The sequence below is a fragment of the Cynocephalus volans genome, chromosome 11, assembly GCF_027409185.1.
Source record: "Cynocephalus volans isolate mCynVol1 chromosome 11, mCynVol1.pri, whole genome shotgun sequence".
In the NCBI taxonomy this organism is placed as follows: Eukaryota; Metazoa; Chordata; class Mammalia; order Dermoptera; family Cynocephalidae; genus Cynocephalus; species Cynocephalus volans.
The window spans coordinates 62154717-62167995 of NC_084470.1; the positions used below are offsets into that span (position 1 = coordinate 62154717).

The window sequence follows — 13279 nt, forward strand, 5'->3', positions numbered from 1 at the left end:
CCCTGAGAGGCCCAGAGCCTAATGGCTTCTCTGCTTTTGAGAGACCAGTGGAATTAACAACTTGAGGCTAGAGTTTGAAAGGTCAAAGCACAGACTACATTCAAGGGATGAAGAGGGGACAGGGTCACGGCTGGCAGCTGCCTGGGTCAGCCCTGCTCATGTTGTCTTCCCAGATGCCCAGGACCCAATGGGTTCTGAACTGGCCTGGCCAGGTGACCATTGCTGGATGCCAGACCTACTGGACCATGGAGGTGGCGGAGGCTCTGGAGGCCAGCAACCTCAGCAGCCAACTGTTCCCACGGCTCTCCCAGCAGGTGGGAACCAAGAGTATCATCATCTGCTCCCCACACCCCCCACATACGCCCCAGGGGAGCCCAGTCCCTCCCGAGCTTTTGAGCCTGGAAGAGGCCTAAGATTGAGTCCAAAGAGCAGAAGGCCAGACACCACTCAAGTGAGTATTTTACAACCAGCCACCAGCAGGAGAGACCAGGGGCCTGAGGGCTCTGAGGCCCTCTCCTGATGGTCAGTGAGGACCCCCCTGTGCCATCCCTCGGGCTGTATTTGCTCTGTGCACCAGCTCTTCACCACACTCCTGCCTCCAGCTCCTCACCAGGCTCCACCTGACCTTTGAAGGCTCAGGTGGTGTCAAGCGCTACAGGGAGGCAGATGTCAGGTGTGTGTCTCCATTTTTATTTACTTCCTTTCCCCTGCCCAGTCCCTGCTCCTCTCATCCCAGACCACCAGAAGTCCCAGGATAGAGGAAGCCCACCCTCTGTGCAAGGGAGGCTTCCTGATCTCTGACAGTCCCTACTGCTGCAGCTCAGTGACCTGGTGGCCCTGGTGCGGGGGAAGCTGTCCCACATGCAGCGGGCAGTGCTGTCGGCACTCATCGTCATTGAGGTCCATGCCAAGGATGTGGTGAGCAAGCTGATCCAGGAGCATGTGGTCAGCGTGAACGACTTCGAATGGATCTCACAGCTGAGGTGTGGGCGTGGGGGCCACCCCAGGGCCAGAGCAGCTGCCAGGAGGGGCCAGGGAGGGATGATAGGCTGGTTCCTGTCCTCCAGGCTCTAGAACAAGTTGGGTAGGGGTGCCTTGATGCCCTCATTCCTGAAAAGAGCCCCCTCTTGGTGACTACATACCCTGCCCAGTGGCCCATAGCCCAGGAACCCATCTCTCTGCACTGCCAGGTACTACTGGGCGAATAACAACCTGTACATCCGTGCCGTGAATGCCGAGTTCATCTATGGCTATGAGTACCTGGGCAACAGCGGGAGGCTAGTGATCACACCCCTCACCGATAGGTAGGGGTCATCCTCAACCTCTCTCCTACTATGAGAACCCCCCACCAGCTCCCACTGGCCAGAAGTTAGGGGACCATCGCCACTCCACAATGATCTAGTCCATCAGAGCAGAGGATAGGCTTTGGGTTCAGATCTCAGCTCTGCCTGTCACAGGCTGAGTGACCTTGGGCAGGTGACTCACCCCTACATGCCTCGTTTTCTTCTGAGACCTCCTCAGGGTGGTTATGAGAATTTCGTGAGTGATATGTGTACAGCTCTTAGTACATGTGTGGTGTTCAGTAAGCATCTAATGGGTGTGAGCTTTACTATTTTTGTCAGTCAAAGCCTCCTTTAAATGTGCCAGAGGAATTAATCTTGAGAGAAATAATGGGTGAGTCCCTTTATGAAGCAGGCAGTTCTTTTGTGAAGCAGTAGTCATTTCATCTTGCTGCTTATATTTAGTACCAGCTGGATTTTCAAGTTGGATTTTGAGTAAGGGAAGTATGGTCACAGGTCAGCCATTCCAGTGGGTCCCTCAGCAAAGCTCTGCAGGGCTGTGAAATGGGCAGGTGGCCAAGGGCTCCAATCCTGACCCTGGCAGCCAGGGCTGGGCACACCAAGGGCCCTGAGAATGGGGAGGAGGGAGAGCTGCCAACCCACGGGGCCCAAGAAGAGGAGGCTCTCCCGTGTCTCAGGAGGTCCCAAGGAAGGGGCAATGCCCAGGACCAGTGTGGCCCATGCCCACCTCCTCTCACCCCTGCAGATGCTATCTGACCCTAACTGGTGCCCTGCACCTCAAGTTTGGGGGTGCTCCAGCCGGCCCAGCTGGCACAGGGAAAACTGAGACCACCAAAGACTTGGGCAAGGCCTTGGCCATACAGACTGTTGTGTTCAACTGCTCTGACCAGCTCGACTTCATGGCCATGGGCAAGTTCTTCAAGGGCCTGGCCAGGTGAGGCTGAGTATGAGGGTGGCACAGGACAGGGCAGGAAGCCTGAGCTCTTTCGGGAGAGGGTTAGGCAAGGGCAATTCCTAAGAAGAGCTTCACAGGATAGGGGAGGGTACTGGATGGGATAACAGGAGTCAAAGGCTCACCCTGGTGGGCACAAAGGTGGGTGGGCTGTGGGATTGTGACTGAGTGGTTGGAGAATGCCACTGCGGGCTTCCTCCCCCACAGAGTCAGAGGGGGCCCTTCAAGGGAGGTGCAAGGTAGGCTCTGAGCACATGTTCCCACCCGATGTTCTGGCCTCGTTTAGTTCAGGGGCTTGGGCCTGCTTTGACGAGTTCAATCGCATCGACATTGAGGTGCTGTCTGTGGTGGCTCAGCAGATCACCACCATCCAGAAGGCACAGCAACAGCGGGTGAGCCTTGGGGACACCACCACACTGATGCACCATCCCTCATCCCTCCCACTGCACCTACTGTGCCCATGCCACCATGTGGCTCCCCACACTGCAGGGTGAGAAGCAGGCCTGAGGGCCTGCTCTGGCTCCAGCCTCTGTCACTTCACAGGGGACACAGCACAGCCACCCCCCAAACCCCCACAAAGCTGTCCCTGGAGGGCTTTTGTGGCCAGTCAGGAAGCCCCACAGCCTTACCCCAGTCTGTGGGCAGCCCCCAGGCCAAGCTGTAGTGGATGAGTATCCCTTCCCACATCCTGACCCTTATGCAAGCCCCAGGCATGGTCCTCTCTCTAGCTTAGTTCAAGGTGTCTAGGGACCTTGTCCTAAGGACAAGAGCTGAGAGGCTGGTCCTAATCAGGGTTGAGCTTGCCCAAATATGGGGACATTCAGTGTCAGGAATTGGGGGTAGAAGGAGTGGGAAGCAGGAGATGTGTGGAGACCTCTGAGGGACTGGAACTAGGACCTGGGAGGCCATGGGTAGCCACTGGGATATGAGGTCTTGGGCAAGATCCCGAGAGAGGATCCAACCCATGATCAGGGGTCCAGTCCTAGCTGACCAGCCGTGGCCAGGACACGGGCATCAGCAGGGGACCAGGGAGCCCACTCAGAGGAGGGGACAGGCCTGGGCACCCCCTGCCCCAGGTGAGTTGACCCCCCACTCCCTACAGGTGGAACGTTTTATGTTTGAGGGTGTCGAGATCCCACTTGTGCCATCCTGTGCAGTGTTTATCACTATGAACCCAGGATACGCTGGCCGCACCGAGCTGCCTGACAATCTAAAGGCAAGTTCAGGCCCAGGGTGACCCAGGAGGCAACAGAGCTCTGCCCTGAACTCAGAGATGCTAAAATACTTGTGCAAGGACACACAGCTGCTTGGACATCAGGGACTGTGAATCCCTATACCAGTCCTCCTGCCCAGGGTCCTGAGGCCCACCCCCAGCCATGGAGGGGAGGCCCCAAGCTTGTCCTCAGGGCACAGGAGAAGTCAGGGCTGCCTATGTGTGTGTGGTTGGGGGCATCTGATGGGAGCTGCTCAGACTGAGCCTGCAGAAGAAATGAGAAGACAGGAGCCAAGAGGGCCATCTCCTGGGAGTTATATGGAGGCAGGTTCAGATTAACACAAAGGACTGTTTCTAATGGCCAGAGTAGCCCAGCCACAGGGTGGGCTTCAGCTATGGAAGGCTTGGTGCAGAGGGGGAATCCCAGCATTAGGTGTGGGAGGGGGCCAGGTGAAGCTGCCTTCTGAGGAACTATAGTCCAGAGTGGGTGGTGCTCTAGCGGGTGAGGTCTGCCTACCAATCACATGTGCACCATGTGTCCCAGGCACTCTTCCGGCCCGTGGCCATGATGGTTCCAGATTATGCCATGATCGCTGAGATCTCCCTCTACTCCTTTGGCTTCAATGAGGCCAATGTACTGGCTAAAAAGATCACAACCACTTTCAAGCTGTCCTCCGAGCAGCTCAGCTCCCAGGTGAGGCCCTGCCCTGACCAGGTTCCAGGGTCTGAGAATGGCTGCCTGTCCCTAGCCTCCAGAGCAGCTCCAGATTCACCTTCTGTTGAGCTCTTGCTGGGGGCCAGGCTCTGTGCTGGGTGCTTTAAAGGCATTATCTTGTCAGCTTCTCCCAACTACCCACCCTGTAAGATAGGAATTACATTCCTGTTTCTCAGCTGAGTACACTCTGAGGTCCTAAGCAGCTAAGAGCCTGGCCAGCCTCATGCAGGGTACAGTGGAGCTGGAGCAGGTGCCAGGAACAGATGCACGCCTGGCTAATTCAGGCACAGGGGGGTTGATCATTAAGGACCAAGAGCCACACAACCCAAGGCTGGGGAGCAAGTGCACCTGGGCCTCGTAGGGACCAGAGCAGGACAGCCAGGCCCCCAAGGCTCCCAGCACCATGGGCCTTCTGCTCAGTGTGCTGATCCCAGAGTCTAAGGGCAAATGGGGTCTGGCCTGGGCACCAGCACTGGTGGATGAGCTTTCTTGTTCAGCTCCATTCTCAGGCATGTTCCCCCTTTGCAACAGCAGAGATGAGTCCCAACTCTGGGCTTACATGCTACCACCGTAGTTTCTCTTTCTTAATAGTTCCAGAAAAAATCCCTGGTGTCACCCTAATGGGCCTTCTCTGGGTCACCTGCTCATTCATGAACACCAGTCACGGTGGCTGGGGGGAACAATACTGCCTTTGTCCAGGTGCAGCCCACCAAAACCCATGGGCTAGAAGAGATACAATCTGTTACCAGGAAAAACAGCAGCAGTCTGCCACAATGCACCCCTGGGTGCCAGCACTCCCACACACCCTTGTTTCTTTTTTTTTTTTTTTTTTTTTTTTTCTTTTTTCTTTTTTTCGTGACCGGCACTCAGCCAGTGAGTGTACCGGCCATTCCTATATAGGATCCGAACCCGCGGCCGCTGGGAGCGTCGCCGCGCTCCCAGCGCAGCACCCTCCCGAGTGCGCCACAGGCTCGGCCCCCTTGTTTCTAATCATCCACTTTGAAAAATGTCAATCCCCAATACAGCAACTATCACACATGGTTCTGGAAATGCACTCAGCCTTTCCCAGGTGGCGATGACCCAAAGTCAAGCCCAGTCTCTTCGTGTAGCTCCAAGTCCAAGATTTCTGGGACATGCTGGTCTATGGGTCAGGTCTAGATGTAGCTCTCATGCTCTGGCACCATGGGGCAAAATGATGAATTTGACTATTTCCAACACACCCATTATGTGATAGAGAGAAACAGAACCAGTGGGAAAAGCCATCTGGAGAGATATTACAGAAGACTTTTAGAAGGAAGCTCAAAGACCATCAAGGCCAACCCGTTTGTTGCACAGATGGGAAACTCCTTCATTCGTTTTTTTTTCAGCACAACTTGAGTACCTCCCTGACCTTGGCTTGTGCTGGGACTGCAGGGATTTAACAGTGACCAAGGCAGGGTCATACAGGGGATGCAGAATAGGTAACCCGATAAAGGGAGAGGGCCACTGGGATGGTGAAGTATAGGGTGCCAGGGGAATCTGAAGGAGGGGCACCTGGCTCAAGCTGGGGCATTGCAGGTAGTTACAGAGGGCCCATAGGGGAAGTGACATTTCAGCTGCGAGCTGGGTGAAGAGGCATGGCCAGGTACCAGGTGGGAATCAGAATGGTCCAGGCAGAAGCCCTGAGAGGGGACAATGCCCACCCATGCCTAATCCTGTTTCTTGGTGACAGGATCACTATGACTTCGGGATGAGAGCTGTGAAGACTGTGATCTCAGCTGCTGGGAACCTCAAGCGAGAAAACCCCAGCATGAATGAGGTGAGTTCCATCCAGAGAGGCTCCCAGGGAGTAGGACTCCAGCAGGGCTCTGGAGCAGCTGGAAGGGTGTCTGGCCAGCCACCCTGAAGGCTCTGCTGGCACCTGCCACAGGAGCTGATCTGCCTCCGTGCCATTCGAGATGTGAATGTGCCTAAGTTCCTGCAGGAGGACCTCAAGCTCTTCTCTGGGATAGTGTCTGACCTGTTCCCCACCATTAAGGAGGAGGAAATTGACTACGGTATCCTGGACAAGGCCATCCGCAAGGCCTGTGAGAAGAACAACCTCAAGGATGTGGAGGGTGAGCTGTCGGCCCCTGATTCCCTACAGTTCGGTAGGTGTCTGAGGTGGAGCTGGCTCCAGCCATCCTGGAGTCCAGGGCAGGAGGACAGACAGGGCAGTCCACTCTTGGGGTCCCTCACTCCTGGCCAAGTGTGCTGTGGGCTGAGGCTCTCAGCTGAGCCGTCCAGGGGCAGGGCAGGTGCCCCTGGCCTGTCTCCACAGGAACCTCCCAGATGATGGGAATACAGGTGCTGTCCCCTTCATGAGACCTCATGACTTAGGCCCTCTTCCCCATGTGAGGAGCAGTCACAGCCCTTGGTTCCCTCTCAGCCTTGCTTCATCAGGCGCTGGCTCCTTGCTGATAAAGGCTCCTCCACCCCATCCTCACCTGCTTGGGGTGGGAATGGAGCTTCAATTCCATGTTCCACGCACCCCACCCCACCTCACCACAGCCACCACTCCCCTCTTCTGAGGGCCACTTGGGCTCTGTCCCACCAGTGGAACTTGCTCGTGCTCCTTGTGGAGTGACAGCCCTGGTGTCATTGCAAGATGGAGCATTTGGGCCCTTCCTAAAGTGGCTTATTATAAAAGCCAGTATGTGGCTAGAAGGGCTATGGGGGATGCTGCCCTCAAATAGACTCCCTCTAACCCTAAACCCTCCTCCCTGACAGTAGGGTAGCCCAGCCACATGTCCATGAAGCTTGAGTTCTCATCCCCATCCTCCCCTGGCCTGGATACCCCCTCCCAGACTCTTCCAGCCAGTCCTTGGGGTGGAGGGATGCTCCTCCAAGAGTCATACCTGGCCACCTTGGCCACACGGGGCCCTCCTCTGGGCCTGAGCAGTTAACGTGCTCATGCTCAGCCCTGCAAGGCCTCTCCCCTGGTGCACTCCATTGCTCTTCACTTCCATGTGCAGCTCTACCACTTCCTTCTCTGGCCACCTCCTGTGCTCCAGGCACCAGCAGGCTTGTTGAATGAAGCCTTTAACTCCTTTCTCCATCACAGCCTTGGGTCAGCTTTGCCATCATTGGCTAATTGACACTATTTCTGTGGCAAGGACTCCCAGTCTGGCAGTGGCATTGCCACCACCACCACCCCTTGGGCCAAAGCCATGTGCTCATTCCCTACCCATGTGGGCCCGGCCCTATAGCTCCTGACTGACGCTAGGATTCTGCTTCATGTTGGCCAGCACTTACCTGGGGTGGTGATCTCAGCAGGCCGTATAGTAGCTTTGGGACTGAATTTGGCTGTAGTGCCTGTAACAGCCAACACTGTGTGGGCCTGACTGCTGACCACCTGGCTGATGGATGTTAGGGAATAATAGTCACAGTGCAAATAATGGTTGGCATTTGTACAGTTCCTACTCTGTGCCAGGCTCTGGGCTTAGGAATTCATTGCCCCCACCTATGAGGTAGGTGCTACCACCATCCTCATTTTATAGATGAGAAAACTGAGGCTGAGGGAGTGAAGTGACCTACCTGGGGTCATATAAGCTAGTGGTGCAGCCAGGACACAAGCCCGTGCTCTGACTCCTGGGTTCCTCTGTCGTGTCCCCCAGGCTTCCTGACCAAGTGCATCCAGCTCTATGAGACCACGGTGGTGCGGCATGGCCTCATGCTCGTCGGGCCCACGGGCTCCGGCAAGAGTAACGTAAGTGGGGCCAAGCCAGGCAGCCAGTGCGCAGACCATGGGCCTGAGGGTGGCGCAGCTGCAATAGGGGTGTTGGCCTCCATTTGTACCCCTTTGGCCTCTAGAATACCCCTCCCACTTACCGTGGTCCCCAGACCAATCCAGTCCTGCTCTCCATGGGGCCAGGAGGCTCACTGTTGGGCGGCCCATCTCCCCAGTGCTACAGAGTCCTGGCAGCCGCCATGACGTCGCTGAAAGGACAGCCGTCCATCAGTGGCAGTGTGTATGAGGCCGTCAACTACTATGTGCTCAACCCCAAGTCCATCACGATGGGACAGCTGTATGGGGAGTTTGACCTGCTCACCCATGAGTGGTGAGTGGCACCCCCATCCCTCTGGTGACCACCCTGCTCCCAGACCTCTGGAGGCTGTGGGCCGTGGGCCTTCTTCTCTCTGCCTTAGCCCAGTGGAAAGTTGGGAACTCAGACTCTGCAGCTCAAGGCTGTGATTCTATCCACCACTCCACTTCCTCTCTGTTTCTCCAGAGAAGAGTCTTCAGTCTCCTGCTGGGGGTGTCTGCTTGGCTCCAGTGTTCTGGGAGCCCATTGGGGATGGGCACTGGGGAGGGAGAGTCATCCGTCTTTCCCAGTGTGGGCCTGTACTGCTTGCCCCACTTCTGGTGAAGGACCTCACCCACATCCACTCCAGGCTCTTATGTGGGTAGGTGGGGAGCCTAGGAGTTAAACCAGTAAATGTCCTCTGTTAAATAAAACGTTATTCAGTGATACTTGTCAAAGCATGGTAAGGCAGACTTTATTCAGGGCCATAATGATAGGTATAGGGACTACTGCAACAGGGTCTTGCCGTGGGGGAGAGAGATTGGGCTCGACTATGAATACTGCACGGGCAAGTGAGAATTTATAGCCAAGGAGCAGTGTGGGGGTCAGTGGATGGAAAATTACTGAGGAAACATTGGAGTAAGAGGGATTCTGGCTAAACCGATCTAATAGGATTCCATGGTGATCAGACATCGCCTGGGGATGGTGAAGGATGAGGAACCTGACCAGATATCAAGGGTGAGGGTTCTTGCTAAACTGACTTAGCAGGATTCTTTTCTTTTTTTTCCCCCTCTGTGATGTTTATTTATTTATTCATTCATTCATTCATTTATTTATTATTTTAACTTCTCAATATACATTGTGGTTGATTTTCATGACCCTTTACAGGTTCCTCTTTCCCCCCTCTCTCCCTCCCCTCCTCTCCCCGCTACATCATATCTGTTCACTTGTCTCAACAAGTTCAAGGAATTGTTGTGATTGTTGTCTCTTCTCTGCCCCCCACCCTTTATTTGTTTGTGTTTATTTATTTATTTATTTTTAGCTCCCACAAATAAGTGAGAACATGTGGTATTTCTCTTTCTGTGCCTGATTTGTTTCACTTAATATAGTTTTCTCTAAGTCCATCCATGTTGCTGCGAATTGTAGTATTTCATTTTTTTTTTTATAGCAGAGTAGTATTCCATTGTGTAGATGTACCACAGTTTCCTTATCCACTCATCTGATGATGGACATTTGGACTGGTTCCGACTCTTGGCTATTGTAAATAGTGCTGTAATAAACATTGGAGTGCAGTTATTCCTTCGACTTGATGATTTCCATTCTATATTCCCAGCAGTGGAGTAGCTGGATCGTATGGCAGATCTATCTGTAATTGTTTGAGGAACCTCCATCCCATTTTCCATAAAGGCTGCACCATTTTGCAGTCCCACCAACAGTGTATGAGAGTTCCTTTTTCTCCACAGCCTCTCCAGCATTTATCATTCTCAGTCTTTTGGATATTAGCCATCCTGACTGGAGTGAGATAGTATCTCAAAGTGGTTTTGATTTGCATTTCCCAGATGCTGAGTGATTTTCAGCATTTTTTCATGTGTCTGCTGGGCATTTGTATGTCTTCCTTTGAGAAATGCCTATTCAGCTCTTCTGCCCATTTTTTAATTGGGTTATTTGTTTTTTTGCTGTAAAGTTGTTTGAGTTCCTTGTATATTCTGGATATTAATCCTTTGTCAGATGTATATTTTGCAAATATTTTCTCCCACTCTGTTGGCTGTCTTTTCACTTTGTTGGTTGTTTCTTTTGCTGTGCAGAAGCTTTTTAGTTTGATATAATCCCATTTGTTTATTTTTCCTTTAGTTGCCTGTGCTTTGGGGGTCATATTCATGAAGTCTGTACCCACTCCTACTTCCTGGAGTGTTTCCCCTGTTTTCTTTAAGGAGTTTTATTGTTCAGGATGTATATTTAATTCTTTAATCCATTTTGAGTTGATTTTAGTATATGGTGAGAGGTATGAGTCTAGTTTCATTCTCCTACATATGAATATCCAGTTTTCCCAGCACCATTTGCTGAAGAGGCAGTCTCTTCCCCAGTATGTAGACTTGGTGACTTTGTCAAAGATCAGATGGCTGTAGGTGTATGGGTTGATTTCTGGGTTCTCTATTCTATTCTGTTGATCCGTGTGTCTGTTTTTATGCCAGTACCATGCTGTTTCTGGTTATTATAGCTTTGTAAAAGTTTAAAATAGTTTAAAGTCAGGTAGTGGTATGCCTCCAGCTTTTTTTTTTTTTTTTCTCAGGATTGCTTTGGCTATGTGTGGTCTTTTGTTATTCCATATAAATGTCTGGATAGCTTTTTCCATTTCTGAGAAAAAATGTCATTGGAATTTTGATGGGGATTGCGTTGAATCTGTAGATCACTTTGGGTAATATGGACATTTTCACAATGTTAATTCTTCTGATTCAAGAGCATGGGATATATTTCCATCTTCTTGTGTCCTCTTTAATGTCTCTCAACAGTGGTTTGTAGTTCTCTTCATAGAGATTTTTCACATCCTTGGTTAACTTTATTCCTAAGTATTTTATTTTATTTTATTTTTGGTGGCTATTGTAAATGGGCAGGCTTTCTTTATTTCTTTTTCTGCATGTTCACTGTTGGTGTATAGAAATGCTACTGATTTTTGTGTGTTGATTTTGTATCCTGCAACTTTGCTGAAATCATTTATCAACTGTAAGAGTTCTTTTTGTAGAGTCTTTAGGGTGTTCAATATATAGGATCATATCAAACATGATTCTTTTTTAATTTTTGTAAAATGAGCAGTAAGGGGATCTTAACCCTTGACTTGGTGGTGTCAGCATCACGCTCTCCCAAGTGGGCTAACCGGCCATCCCTATATAGGGATCAGAACCTGTGGCCTTGGTTTTATCAGCACCACACTCTCCCAAGTGAGCCACTGGCCGGCCCTAGGATTCTTTTCTAAAACTGAATTTTATAAGGAAGTGCACAGATAGGCCTAGGAGAAGGTTCAGTAGTCTGAGTACAGTTTCGCCAAACAGAGAATCTGTGTCACCCTTTTACCACCTTCCCTGGCATGTGGTGCCTCTAACATCTGAGCCTTCCTGGGTTCTGTGGCAGGACCTGGCCCTTCTCACGAGCCTGCTTTCTCCACTGTGTCCTGCCCCTTCTCCATCCCTTTCTCCATCTCTTTCTGTTCTCTCCCATTTCCCTTTTCCTGTTGAGATGTCACCGTTTATCATCTTTTAATGTGACTTCAGTGGGGATTCAGCAGGGAGATCATATGAGCGTGTGTTTTTATTACACCATGTCACACCAACAAGTTCCGTTTTTCCTATTATAATTTTTAAGTTAATGAAGACATTGAAGGGAAAAAAAGAAACAGAGCAGGGCCAGCCCAGTGGCCAGGGTTCCCTGGGAGCCTGCTGTCCTTGCTCCCTGTCCCCCTGGCACCTATAGCCCTCTCTTCTCTGGTGGCTGCAGGACAGACGGAATTTTCTCCTCCCTCATCCGGGCGGATGCCATCACCTCTGACACCAACAAGAAGTGGTACATGTTCGACGGGCCTGTGGATGCCGTCTGGATTGAGAACATGAACACAGTGCTGGACGACAACAAGAAGTTGTGCCTCAGCTCTGGGGAGATCATCAAACTCACAGAGGTGCTCCCACCCATCTGCCCACCCACTCTCCTCCGTAGCTGGGTGGGCCCAGAGGCCACACCACGCTGACCCAGACTTGGCCCCCTCTACCCCTCTCTTGGGACCATGTCTGCATCCCAGGCCATCAATACAACCAAGCCCAGGAACCCTCCAGCTGGCAGGAGCTAGGGCTCAGCACCCAGTGCTCCTCCCTGGCCCAACCTCCTACACCTCAGTATGTCCCATGAACCTGCTCAGTGTGACATTTCTGCAGACCCACTCTCTGTGATACACCGAGCCCAGGGCCAGGACAACCACCCAACTCCCCAGTGTGCCCTGCCTCCTGCCTCCCAGGCCCACCTTCAGCCATGTGGGCCTAGTCTGTGTCAGGTGTCCACTCAGTCTTGGCAATGTGCCCAGGGTCTGAGGGATGGGTAATACAGACCTGGCCACAGGGACCTGCCTGATGTGTGAGGGGCAGTTCTCAGAGAAAGAGGGGTATGGCCTGGGCATGAGAGAAGTTGACAGTGCCTACCCTAAGCCAAGCTCTTGAGTCCTGAGAACACCTGGCAGTGAATGTGAATCTGTGTCCATGTGCATGGGAGGACAGGATGGGGACTCTGGAACAGAGCAAACAGTTCAGATTTCCCTGGGCCTCCAGGAACCCTAAAATGCCCTGACCCCAGGCTGGCCAGAAAATCCCAGGAATCTCCTGACTTTGGTTGTTCCCCAGGGCTCCAGGGAGGGCCACATTGTCAGCTAAGGGCCCAGGGGTTCCTGCACCCCCACTCCCAGCATAGTCCCTGCCCACAACTCTCACTTGCAGGATGGGCAGCCCTTCCCCATGGCCCTGCAGCCCTTCTCCGGCCCTGGGGACTGGCAGCCAGCCCACTCATGCATTTCATCTTGGCACCAGGCGATGACCATGATGTTTGAGGTGCAGGACCTGGCAGTGGCCTCACCAGCCACAGTATCCCGCTGTGGCATGGTGTACCTGGAGCCCAGCATCCTGGGGCTCATGCCCTTCGTTGAGTGCTGGCTGAAGAAGCTCCCCACCTTGCTGAAGCCCTATGAGGAGCATTTCAAGACTCTCTTTGTCAGCTTTCTGGAGGTAAGCCAGGCCATGGGTATGCCCAGCCCAGGTGGGACAGCAGGGCACTGTGGCCACCAGCCATGAGAGCTGGGTGCTCACTCCCTGCAGGAATCCATCACCTTTGTTCGATCCTCGGTGAAGGAGGTGATCGCCTCAACCAACAGCAACCTGATCACGAGCCTCCTCAAGCTGCTTGACTGCTTCTTCAAGCCCTTTCTGCCTAGAGAGGTAAAGCCCTGAACAGTGGGGCTGGATGCCTGGATCCTCCTGCCCTGCTGCTCAACTTGCCAGGCCTTTGAGGACCTGAATCCCAAGT

At 52.7% G+C, this 13279-nt stretch overlaps 1 protein-coding gene across 1 annotated transcript in view; it reads left to right on the forward strand.

Moving 5' to 3' along the window:
* Window positions 1-13279, forward strand: part of DNAH1 (dynein axonemal heavy chain 1) — an 84266-nt gene that overhangs the window by 44088 nt on the left and 26899 nt on the right. The window contains exons 25-38 of the mRNA XM_063115129.1: window positions 174-314; window positions 820-983; window positions 1191-1304; window positions 2047-2235; window positions 2540-2645; window positions 3356-3469; window positions 4011-4160; window positions 5893-5979; window positions 6091-6277; window positions 7817-7908; window positions 8106-8260; window positions 11714-11891; window positions 12787-12981; window positions 13072-13191. Coding sequence (XP_062971199.1) covers window positions 174-314; window positions 820-983; window positions 1191-1304; window positions 2047-2235; window positions 2540-2645; window positions 3356-3469; window positions 4011-4160; window positions 5893-5979; window positions 6091-6277; window positions 7817-7908; window positions 8106-8260; window positions 11714-11891; window positions 12787-12981; window positions 13072-13191 — 1992 coding nt within the window. The remainder of the gene's footprint in view (window positions 1-173; window positions 315-819; window positions 984-1190; window positions 1305-2046; window positions 2236-2539; window positions 2646-3355; window positions 3470-4010; window positions 4161-5892; window positions 5980-6090; window positions 6278-7816; window positions 7909-8105; window positions 8261-11713; window positions 11892-12786; window positions 12982-13071; window positions 13192-13279) is intronic.